The 12,469-nt window shown below is 35.2% G+C and overlaps 1 protein-coding gene and 1 long non-coding RNA gene across 16 annotated transcripts; one reads left to right on the plus strand and one right to left on the minus strand.

Moving 5' to 3' along the window:
* Positions 1-581: 581 nt before the first annotated feature.
* LOC106450816 (isoamylase 1, chloroplastic) lies at positions 582-6,335 on the minus strand. The gene is made up of 18 exons (XM_013892586.3): positions 5,897-6,335; positions 5,638-5,820; positions 5,218-5,310; positions 4,942-5,094; positions 4,780-4,871; positions 4,328-4,469; positions 4,145-4,252; positions 3,895-3,980; positions 3,597-3,668; positions 3,388-3,514; positions 2,849-2,935; positions 2,557-2,649; positions 1,958-2,113; positions 1,745-1,828; positions 1,547-1,627; positions 1,360-1,442; positions 1,134-1,251; positions 582-1,032 (listed from the first exon to the last, which is right to left on the minus strand). The coding sequence occupies exons 1-18, from the start codon at positions 6,227-6,229 to the stop codon at positions 769-771; spliced, it is 2,355 nt and encodes a 784-aa protein (XP_013748040.1). The 5' UTR covers positions 6,230-6,335; the 3' UTR covers positions 582-768.
* A 537-nt stretch (positions 6,336-6,872) lies between these two features.
* LOC106450817 lies at positions 6,873-11,664 on the plus strand. 15 transcript variants are annotated; one of them, XR_007321926.1, is made up of 11 exons: positions 6,876-7,228; positions 7,341-7,625; positions 7,808-7,920; positions 8,045-8,316; positions 8,444-8,536; positions 8,787-8,879; positions 9,118-9,344; positions 9,545-9,626; positions 9,706-9,759; positions 11,019-11,185; positions 11,240-11,664. It is a non-coding gene; the product is annotated as an uncharacterized LOC106450817 (long non-coding RNA). The 15 variants fall into 15 exon arrangements; XR_007321928.1 differs by having other exon boundaries at positions 6,877-7,264; positions 7,341-7,513; positions 7,590-7,625; positions 11,019-11,664; XR_007321933.1 differs by having other exon boundaries at positions 6,877-7,257; positions 7,341-7,513; positions 7,610-7,625; positions 11,019-11,664.
* Positions 11,665-12,469: the final 805 nt, after the last annotated feature.

The raw sequence follows: 12,469 nt of genomic DNA on the forward strand, positions 1-12,469 counted from the left end.
TATTTTTTACAGTAGGTTCTTATGAATTATTATTAATTTTATTATATTTGGTTTTCTTGAAAATTGTATTGTAGCAGATTAATATATACTACATATTACAGTTTGTGTTTTTATTTTCAGCAAAAATAAATAACAATTAATTGTAATTAATTAATTTAAATTTTTGATTTTAATTGAAGTGGCAGATTTGTAAATAAGAAAGAAATGCAATGGCTAAATGTGTAAATAAAAAGAAATATTTAATATGTTATCCGTGTTTCCAAACAATTCATATTTAATCTGTTATCCAAATTTCCGAACAACAGAATTTGTAAATGAAAAAAAAATACAGTTACTAAATATGTAAATAAAAAAATATTTAATTTGTTATCCTTGTTTTCAAACAACTTTCATTTAATCTATTATCTAAGTTTTCAAACAGTACCAAAACTTATTTCGGTTTTAATAATATAGATAATACAATCTCTATAATTGTGGTATGTTATACGCAAATGCCATCTCGTTTTGCATAGTTACACTTGTAATTTATGAGAAAAAGAAAAACTCATTTCTTTCACATTCTTCTAACTAGAAACTGGACCTTGTAAAAATAATAATACAATTACTATAGATAATTGTCGTATGTGCGTGCACGTGCACGTGCAATCTCGTCTACATTGGTTACATTTGCAATTTATGAGGATAGATACATACACTTTTATGTTTTGTGATCATTTCTCTAATATACAGAAAATGGGCACACTATACTTTCTGAGGAATCACGCAAACTCAGCTGTCGTCGATTGGTGAAAGGAGGAGAATGATGGAAGAGTAACTGAGCATTGGGTACATATTTGCGTCTAAGAAGTGTCTGTATTGCTTCATCGCCGTCTCTCTCCCTGGTAGATCGTGTGTTATGCAGTCGAAAGGGCTCGGTTTGCTCGTGTCTACGAATGGCTCCCACCGGTATCCAGGCCGGTTAGGCAGTGTAACAAGTGTGGCTAAATGACTCGTGTTGAAGCCCACGTATATTTCTTTCTTCACTGAATCCACCTGGCAGAAAATTAAAAAAAAAGAAAAAGAAAAGAGGTTTGAATCACCCATGTAAACACACTAAACATGAGACGTCAAACAGAATTCAAAGATAATGGTACCAGTGAAAATGCAACGAATCGACTTGTTTCAGACCAATCTGGCGTCTCAGGAGTAATACCATGCCACTGCAGACGCTTTGCGGTTGGGAAGTCGTCCAGGCCAAGTGATTCACATTCACTACAAGTTAAAAATCATATTTCCCCCATCAAATAAAAGGTAAAAGGAGAGACAGAGGATTGTGAAATTATAAAACTATGTGAAGCGGTAAGAAGAAGAGTTACATACTCACGGAACTTGATCAGAAGACGGCAGAATCTGAAGTAGTCATCATGTGCTTCTTCTTTTTTATCCCACCGAAAATAGTTTAACTGCACCCCAATTGTGTTCAACATTATTGGAAAGTTAGTAAGGATTAAAAACATGAAGAAGCAGCTTAAAAATTACACCAGAGACAAAGCATTAAGTGGATTACATAGTTGTCATGGCAATAGGTGTTGTTGTTCCCCCCTTTCGTATGACCATATTCATCTCCCATGTAGATCATCGGGACACCCTGATGATATTTGGTAGTGGAGTTAGATTATCTTGTGGTTTGATAGTTTGATGATGTGCATAGGCATCAATCAAAAAGCGGAAATTAAAAGAAAGCTAATATTATGGTTAGCTTTACCTGGGCAACCATGAGGGAAACAAAGAAATTTCGCATTTGTCGTTTCCTTAATCTCTTCACGGATATACTCACAAAGTCTCCCTCCTGCGGACCAATACCAATTAGATGAAATCTTTTGAGTTTAGGTCAAAGTTTAATAGTCTAAAAACATTTCATCTCAACTTTTAAAAGATCCACACAGTTGGGGCACACAAGATTAATCTATCTTATTACCTCTCCGCAGTTCCAGCTGCAATTGTGATTCTCTCCATCATTATTCTCTTCTCCATTTGCCAAGTTACTCTTATTGTTGTAAGTTACTAAATCTGCCATGGTAAACCCATCATGCGCACATACAAAATTGATGCTGTTCCATGGTTTCCTGCCTCCCTGATGCATTCATTGACAAAATTAGACATTTGATAAGATTATACAGCAAAAATATGAAGTCTCACAAACCAAGAGAACACCACAAAGATTGGTTATATACGCCAAAAAAAAAAATGGTAACACTCGGAACCCTAATCTAAGACACAATCAATCAAGCCCAGCCAGTGTAAGGTAAAAGAAACCAGCATGAGAGGCTAGATTGAAGACGATCACAGTTACATGGGGTCAGCGTATACTGCCCCACGGAAACAGTTCAAGAATTGTTTACAAAGGTTTTCAACAGAGCCACAGCCAGTACCCAATGCTGAAAGCCAGCCAATTCTGAATAAGAGCATTTCACGGTACCATAATTCTCACCATAGTAGCAACCCATTGGTAAAGCCTGCCTTATTAGATATTCTACAATATTGCAGATACCTCAGTATAATAGTAGTTAACTTTACCTGGTACAAGTTTGGGCTTCCACAGAGACATTCAGCAAAAGCACCGGAAAAGCCATCGGTGCCTTTTATGAAGTGTCTAACAACATCCCGGAACTGAAATTGGAAAAGATCACTGTTCCATATTAAATTCACAACGATTCATATCATGCTTTGCTTGAAGCCCTTATACACTGTGTCACTTAATTTTGAATATATCTTGCTATGACTATAGGCATAGGTTTCATGTAATAAAAAACTCACACAGTTAAACCATAAGAAGAAAAATCCTTTATCCTTGTAATATATTACTGACCTTTCCATTCCACTCAGACCAAATACCCCAGTGTGGAAACATGCCAACTTGGTAAAGGCCACCCGCATCCCATGCTTCAGCTATTAACTGTTTGCAAAGTAGAACCATAAATGAGTAAGAAGGAAAAGCTACACCCCAAAAAGACACCCTCCAAGGAAATAACCGTTTAAACTGGTATCTTTTGTCAATTATAAGAGCATGTGACGCTGTTCTTTATTTGCAATCATCTTAGACTTTGAATGGAATGAATTAAGCCCTCTATTAGTGTTACTTTTTAGCATACGTACTGAAATGCACTGAAGACTCTAGGAATATGATTCTGTTAATAATTATATTATATTTATATTCCCGAACCTAAATCATCCGCATACGTGAGGCAGTGGAAATTCAAACATATGCATAATATGGTAACCATTATCTGAAATAGGTGCCCATCACGTTCTACGTAAACATGCCAGACAGGCAGTAAATGCGATATTGCTCTGAACAATGAAAATCAAATATATAATGGGAAAATATCAAGGAGACTAGTTGCTCACCTTAACACCACGAAGTACTGGATCGTTACTTATCATGTCAATTACAGGAGGGCAGCTAACAGGGGTACCAGTGGTCAGCAAGTCACCTTCTACATCAGCCCCATAAACATTGGCTGCATCCCAAAGGCTAACAAACATAGAACAGTAAGAATTCCAGGAACGCATAGAACAAACAAACATTCATTTGACGTACTTCAGAACATTTTCACCTGCTGCTCCTTGACATGATTGAACCAAGATCAAAGCGGAAGCCGTCAACATGCATTTCTGTTACCCAATATCTGTTTAAAGAGAGGCATATCCACAGGATTAGGAATAGTTAACTGAGGAGAAAAGCATGAAATAAATTAACTTTATTCACAAAGAAGGCATAAGCATTACACTTAAAACAAGCGGAATGTTAGAATGTGTACCACAAAACCATGCGAGTATAAAAGTACAACAATAGAATATAACATACTTAATTGAAAACGGCCAAGCAATACTCTACCCTAAATTCGGAAATACCTCAGGCAATCCACTATGAACTGACGCACTACAGGATGATTGCAGTTAAAAGTATTGCCACAGCCTGAATAATTATAGAACTCGCCCTGTTAAATCACAACATATGCATAAACTTTACATTCAATAATAAAAGAATCATAACATAATCAACAGTATGAGACTATAAACTAGAAACCCCAAAGCATCATGGGTATTGATTCATAAATTAAGAAGTCAAACTCTCAAAAAAAGAAACACACGAGAGCATTACCTTTGGAGCAAGCATGTAATAGACACTGTTATCAACTCCTCTAAATGATAAAATAGGTCCTTTTTCATTGCCTTCGGCAGTGTGGTTCAAAACGACATCCATGATAACCTGCTTAGAATCTATCAAGAACGGCATTTGTAAACCTAACAAGATATATTTAGCGACAAGGAAATTAGTTGTCACCTCAATTCCTCGTTTATGTGCTTCTTTAACAAGAGTTTTGAACTCATTAATGGCTCTTCCAGCAAAGTTGCGAGAGCTTGCCGATGAGTATCTGACCATGGGCGAGAAAAACCCAATGGTAGAATAACCCCAAAAATTTACCCTGAACAAGCAAGACAATCTGATCAGAAATAATATATGCAACATTTAACTGAGTTACTTCGTGAAAGTTAAAGATGGCATGGTTTCATGAGAGAGCGCTTTCTCAATCTACGTCCACTTGTCCAGATATGTGATGTGGTAGTTATTTTTGAGACAACAACAATCTTAGTTGAAGAATTTATAGACTAATTGATACGTGCTAGCACTCACAGATTTTAATTACAAGTGGTTCTACTTGTAGTTTGCTTATTCCAGAAGTCTATCAGCCCAAAGTATTGTCATTAATCTAAGGATCTGCTCAGATGGCATACCTGTGATCTCCCAATATCGGATTGTAGCTGTAATACTCCAGCTCATTAAACTCGTGACATGGCATTAACTCAATGCAATTGATCCCAAGCTCCTGTCAATATGTAAACGACTTATAGTTGGCAGATTGATAAGATATTCACATATAAACTATCTATTGTAACCTGCAAGTGGTCAAGCTTCTCCGCAACACCCTGGTACGTGCCCGGGAACTCGATGTCGCTAGATTCATGCCTTGTGAAACCTCGCACATGCATTTCATATATGACAAGATCCTTCTGTGAAAGCTTCAAAGGCATATCCCCTTCCCAATCAAACTGAACAGCAAAAAAAAAAAAAGACCAACAAAACCAAATGCCAAATTATACTAAACAAGTAACTGATCTCGCACACTAAATAAAGACCACCAAATAATAATCTTTATATCCATTGAAAAGTACCTCTTCACCAAGAGTGGGCACCATACACGCCATTTGAGGCCAACAATTATCATCAGCTTCCAAAACTCCAAACTCATCCCTACTAATAATTGCCTTAACAAACCAAAAGGAGGAAAAAGTTAGAGCCAATTCAAGCCAAGAGATGAGTTAAACATTCGCCTCTGTCCCCCAAATTTTTTGAAAAAAGTTATATATAAGCCTCCAAATTTGTAAAAATGAAAATAATAATAAATTAATAATATTGAAATCTTTACTAAATCGCCGTCGGCCTCCAAAATCTCAGGCCCGGCCACACTTCAATTTCCAGTTATATATATAGGCCTCCAAATTTGTAAAAAAAAAAAGTAATATTGAAATCTTTACTAAATAGCCTTCGGCCTCCAAAATCTCAGGGCTGCCGCACTTCAATTTTCCAGTTACCTTAGCGTAAGGATCCAATAAGATATTGGAGGAGTCATAGTAATGACCTTCTTGAGGAGAAAACTTCCCATCGAATCTATAACCATACAGCATATCTTCGAAGCTCCCTTTCAAGAACACGTGCCACACGTGGCCCGTTCTATTCGTCGATGGATCGAGATCAATCTCCTCCGTCACTTTGTTCTGCAATCAAAATCAAATTTCGATTTACATCGAATTTGGAGACTACACACACTCTCGCGTGTGGAAAACGGCTAACCTGACGGAGATCGGAGAGGGAGATCAAGCAGATGGTGGCGGAGACGGAGTTTGAAGAGTAGACGGAGAAATTGACGCCGTCGTCTCTCACGGTGGCGCCGAACGGGGAAGTGAGTCCGTCGGAGACGAGGAATCTCTTCGATAGAGGAGGTTTCTCCACTACGGCGACGTTTTCGGGTTCGGTGGTTCTTGTGTCCTTGGCGGAGATGGACAGTGGCTGCGCGGCTCGACGGTTGAAATTGGGGGCGGGGAATTTAGGGAATGTGTGGTTAGAGAAGAGAGTGTTGGGATTGGTGAGGGGGAGGAAGGTGGAGCTGCATTTGATTGCATCCATGGATGCTCTTCTTCTTCTTCTTCTTCTTCTTCTTCGAGCTTTGTGTGAAAGAGAGAGGAGGAAGTGTTGATTACACTCAAAGAGTGACCGATCATCATTTGATCTTATTTTCGATAAAATCAAATAAATGAAAAAGAGAGAGAGAGAGAGAGAGAGAGAGAGATAAATGGGCTTAAAATGGGCTTAGAGACGGGCCTGTTTGCATATATCAAATGATCATCAGTATTATTAGAGACGAGAGCATATATCAAAATAGGTCAAATTAGCATCAGTTTCTTCAAGTTGTGATGTTATCATCACTCAAAGAAGACTGGTGATCATTTGATCTATTTTCGACAGAAACTAATAAATATATGAAAATGTTAAAATAAAAGAATATAAATGGCTTACAAAATGGGTTTAGAGCTCTTCACGAACTATCTAACAATACTAAAAGAAAAATATGCTCAGAGGAGAGAGTGTCCATGTCACTTAACTAAATCAACCAATTAAAAATCACTAACATTTCAAGTCACTTTTCTGCAACTGAATAAATCGGGCTATGGTAATATCCACTTGCTTTCTATTTTGTTTTTGTCCAGCCTACTAAGAAGCCCACGTTAGAAACCCAAAAATTTATTACTCATTTCATTCTCTGTGCCGACTTATCGGATTCACTTTTGTTTTTCTCATCTGAAAAAGGATGTTATTCACAACTCAATTCTTCAACTGTTTATCTTCCTTCACCTCTCTTTCTCCATATCTCATTAAATCTCTTCTTCGTCGCAACAGACGTGATCCTTGGAACCGTCGCAATTCCCTTCCCCTTTCACCCTATAGAATCACATCAAGCAATGGCTTCCGAAATGCAAAATCCACCTAGAGAAATAATTCTACAGTCTCATTAACCAAAGAAATCAACCGAGTTGTGGATCACTCTCGAACCATTTGTTTCATTCACATCTCTGATCTCCCCGAGTTGGAAGACACCCGTTTGGGCTCAAAGGCGATCTCTATTCGGTTCTGATTTCCTCTTATCGATTCTCTGAGTTTAGGGTTCTAAACGATTCATTTGATTATGGTTGAAACTTGGGGAAATGAGTTTGTCTGATGCAATTTTCTTTTTCTGCAGTTAATAAACCACAAAACATATGTTAAATCAAGGTTAAAATATGGTTGGAACAGATGGAGGCAGCAAACTACCCTGGGAAGAACCAACAACCAATGTAGTTTTTTTCAGATTACATCTCATCTGAGAAATGAGAATATCACATATGTTGATGATCATTTTCATGATATCTCCAAGTAAGCTAAATACACATGAACCAAAAAAAACTACAACATTTGTGTAGACGATTGTAGCATCTGACTGTAATTGCAGGGACTGGCTATACTCTGAAGTTTCAACTGTATACAGGTATGTGATATAATTAATTAGAGATTTGCTTTCATCATCTTCAGTTAATGTTATTAATTTTTTGTGTCTCTTGCTACCCCGTCGAACAACTTTTGTATACTGTACTGTAGTATTGATTTTTAATTTTTATAACCCTCAATATATGCTTACAGTATTACCTTATGACATGTGTGGTATTCTAGGTTACATACTACAAGATATGATAAGAGGAAGAACAGTTCGATGCAACAGTTTAAGATGGCATTGTCATATGATCCATTGCGCTGGGAATCATATGGAGGAATTTGTAGTTTAGGTAAGTGAAAGCTTTGTATGAGTTTTTTGTTTTGTTTATCAGTTTATGTTTTCTGGTTGTTACAACTGGAAATCTGAGAGCAGATTTATATATTTTCTTCAACATTCTTCCATTACCTTATCAGGTGTCTTTGAAGAATCCTTCCACAGTTCTCTGCAATGTAGCTTCCCAGCTTCTCAGAAAACATTGATTTCACAAAGAATAAACTTCTCAGAAGGAGAAACCATGGACCAGCTTTGATTGGCAAACAGAACATGTTCCAGGAGAGTAACAACATGATCTGATATTAAAGCAGCTTAGAGCAGAGATTCCGCCAGATACTGACAAGCAACGTGACCGTATTTCTCATACACATGTGAAATATCTTAAAGTTAAACTAGAATGAGAGCGTATTAGGTAATGTTACTTTTTCAAAAATTCTCAGTTATCATAATGTTGTACGAGTACGACTATTATATTTTCTTCATGATATAATGATAAAGTTCCTTACATGTTTCCTTATCTCTAAGTATATATCGTTTAGGTATTGGATGCTCCACTGCCTAAGCTCTATAAGAATATGTGCCATCCAAAATGAGAGGGATTGATGTCCGTACATGGAGTCTTAAAAATATTTGTAAGTAAAAGAAGAGTCATTATAGATGGTATATATGCATTAAGCTCTTACTGCTTTCTTCCATGTTCTCTCTGATGTGCGGACAATGATAATCTAGCTGCGCATTGTGCATATTTTGATATAGAGGTTCTGCACCTGATTTCCTCTTCCAGCTCTATGGCTGAATTTATTTGTTCTTTTATTTCAGTGACAATCTAATGCTACTTGATTTATTTGTCGTCTTTTAATTTCACATCTTCTATCTTTAAAGCCCCAGAAGAATCTGAGCATCACAGGAGTGGTTAAATAGCAACAAGGAGAAAGATTCATATATATCAGTCAGCTGGATTGCTCTCATCTCCGGGTATGCAAAACTTATGTTTTTCAGCTAGAGAATTATACTCGGTCATGTTTCTTCAAGATGTTTACTTCAGATGCAGTATCACCATAACTATGACCTAAAGAAAGCTGTTAAATTTTATGTAGTCATGATAAGTAGAAAAATTTATGTTATCAGAGAGCTAAGGTTGTTTAGTTGTGAAGTGAAGTTGCATTGTATTATTTAAATCTAGAGGCTCTCACCTTATTACCACCTCTATTAGTTTCAGGTACCATGCACCATCAGAAGCTGGTGCGGATATTCTTTTGGATTCTTTGTCAATGGGAGGGCTTACTGCTGCGCAAAACAGCTTACTGGATGGAGACTTACTATTTATTCACGAGAATAATGCTTCAATAGCCACCATCGAATCATTTTCATCAACTTCTCCCTTTGCTTCTACTTCAATGATGGATTTATAGGACGTATTTTCTCCCTCACCTCAAAAAGGTAAATTTAAACATTGAGAAGTTACTTTCACATAATCCCCTAATTTATATATGTTACTTTTTTTGTGTGCACAAACTTCATTACTAAGATTAAATGGTTTTAATCTTTCAGCTAGCACATCGTGGTTTGTATTGATGTTGCCATTTCTCGTATATATGTTACTTAAATGTGATGGTGACATTACTTTTCTTGGATGACAGGGGACAAGGGTCCAACATTTCCATCCCTTTTTGCATTGGAGAGCAGTACTTAACAAATATAATGTGCCATTTGAATTGTGAGGTACCATTACAAGCTTAATATATATGAGTGTTATTCCGTGAAATAACTCGAATTTCAAATCATTCACTTGCTTTCACAGATATTACTCTAGATGTGTCCGCTTTCTTTTACATGCTGCAGTTCCAAAAGTCAGGTCCCAAATTTGTTTTTATGCTTAATGTTATAATTCTTACGCTTCATAGTTAATTCCACACAATCTTTCCTATTCAAAAAGCCGCCATAGAGTTTGGTTCTTAGCTAAAACGGTCCAAGCTTTTATAGCATGATAAACTATTGTTTTAGCAAATTTTTTACTTCATAAATTATAACACTAACTATTCTGGACACTACAAGAAAAATGGGCTTTGATAGCAGTGAAGGATAACATTTTTTGCCTTTCTGCTATGGTTGACATACCCGTTAGTTTTAGATAGCGTTTGTATATTTAGAAACGCTATGATAGAGCAGTATATTTAAAAACGCTATGATAGCGTATTTTTAATAGCGTATTTTTAATAGCGCATTATTAAAAACGCTATCTTTGACTTTTTAAATCTCTAAACCCAAAACAAGTTTTAAACCCTAAACTTTAAACATAACGTCAAAATCTAACTATTTTATATCAAATCTTAAATTTAACCTTAAATATTAAATATAAACTCAAAAACTATTTTTTTTTCAATAATTAATCTTAAATCCCAATGCCCTAAACTTTTAACCCTCAAACCCTATACTCAAACCTTTATTCTAAACTCATAACTTTAAATCTAAAATCTAAATTCAAAAAAAAAAATCAAACTTAAACTTAATTCTTCAAATAAATTCAAATTTATTTTCGAATTTTAACTTAAAATCTTAACCTTGAACTCTAAACCTTATATACTCAAATCTTATATATCATAATAAACCTCAAACCTTCAATTTACACATTTAGTTATTAAACTAAATCATAAATCACAAATCTAATATTCTCAAAGTTAAACACCAAACTTTGAGCATACATTTTTAAAATTTTAATATGTTTAAATTTTAAACCTTTAAACTAATTTTATTTACTATACTCTTGTATTTTAAACCTTTAAACTAATTTCATTTTACATTTAAAGTAAATCATAACTTATAAATAATTTTAAAATTTTGAGTCTATTATTTGAAACATTGAACCAAACTATAATTACATTAATTATATTTTTTTTGGTCAAAATTATATAAATATTTAACTTAATTATTATATGTTTGGTTTATCTTTTTCCTTTTTCTCATTGGTCAATATCTTAAACACAAGGATATCAATCTTGACCACTGAGTATTTTTGATCCTATGACTTGAAATCACACATCTCATATCTCAATCTCTTTCTTCCTTCCTTTCTTCTTTCCTTGTCTCACGTTATCTTTTTTTTTTTTGTTACAGATCTAAATCTGATCTCATCTAAATCTTTTTTAATTCTTTGGATCTCTATCTTCCTCAATCACCACCACCACACGACGACCCGTTTGTTTTCGCCGTCCCAGCATCACAACCACCACCACACGACCGTTCGTTCGCCGTCCCAGCATCACCACCACCACACAACCACGGTTAGAACTCATCTCTCTCTCTCTCTCTCTCTCTCTGTTTTGAACTTTTTTTAGGGATAGAGGAAGCAAGGCAAGGCAGGTATAGTGGCTGGAGGAGGAAGATGACGGCTTCAGATTCAGGAAGAGGAAGCTGACGGCGAGTTGGTGAGGAGGCGACGAGATTAGGTCTAGATGGATGTGACGTTTGCCTCCTCTCTGCAACTTGCCTCTCACATCCCAGGATGAAGAAGAAGAATCATGGCTGGATACTGATGAAGGTCATGGAAAAACACGAAGACGAAGGTGGTGGTGCGGCCGATAGATGAAGAAGACAACGAAGTGGTGGTGTGTTTAGTTAGTAATTTGGTTAAAGCCTGGTTTAGTTTTTGGTTTATTTAGTTTGTTGGTTTATTATTTAATCTGATTTTTTTTGTATTTTTGTAAACCAATTTAATTATAGATAAATTTAAGTAATAAAGAAAATTTGATTTTATGAATAATTTTAAATTTTAATTAAGTTTTTATTTTTAAGTAATTAAATAATAAATAATTCTAAAATAAATAATTTTAAAATAAATAAATTTTAATGTAAATAATAACAAAAAAATACATGCTATTAAAGACTCTTTAATTGCATACAAAAAACGCTATAATATATGACAATAAAATAGCATCGCAAAAAACCGCTATCTAAAGTGCTTGACCTATTATGACGGGCGATGATACAGCGCTTCATAAACCGCTATCGAATTGATAGATAGCGTTTTTCGTCCGATAATAAAAGCCATTTTTCTTGTAGTGGGATAATGATTTGTATTAAGATGTAGGCATATGTATTCTTTTTTTGATCAGTTATAAAACAAGAATCAATAATTGAAAGAATGATGTACTTGAAAATTTATTGACGAAGTTTTAATATATCCCTCGCACATTGCAGTTTTTACAAATTCACATAGGTCTCGCTAGCAACAACTCTTCCAGTCAATGGGAACATATAATAAACTATGAGAGTAACAAATAGCCACATGGAAATGGAAAGGTACCGACCATCAAAAACATCGATCAGTTCCAATACTCTCAGAATAATCTCCAGCTTTCGCAGTTTTAGAAACCCATTGATGCAGTGGCAGCGTCCACAGTTTTAAAAATCTTTATTTAAAAAACAAAAACTAAATAGACTAACAAATAAAAAAAATATTTTTTTTAAAAAAAAGCACTTGATTTATAGATTAATGCTAAGTAAAGAAGCTTAATTAACAAAAAAAAAATTAACAGAAGGTATATCACTACTATATAAAAGAGTTT

This window comes from Brassica napus, chromosome C4 (assembly GCF_020379485.1).
Source record: "Brassica napus cultivar Da-Ae chromosome C4, Da-Ae, whole genome shotgun sequence".
In the NCBI taxonomy this organism is placed as follows: Eukaryota; Viridiplantae; Streptophyta; class Magnoliopsida; order Brassicales; family Brassicaceae; genus Brassica; species Brassica napus.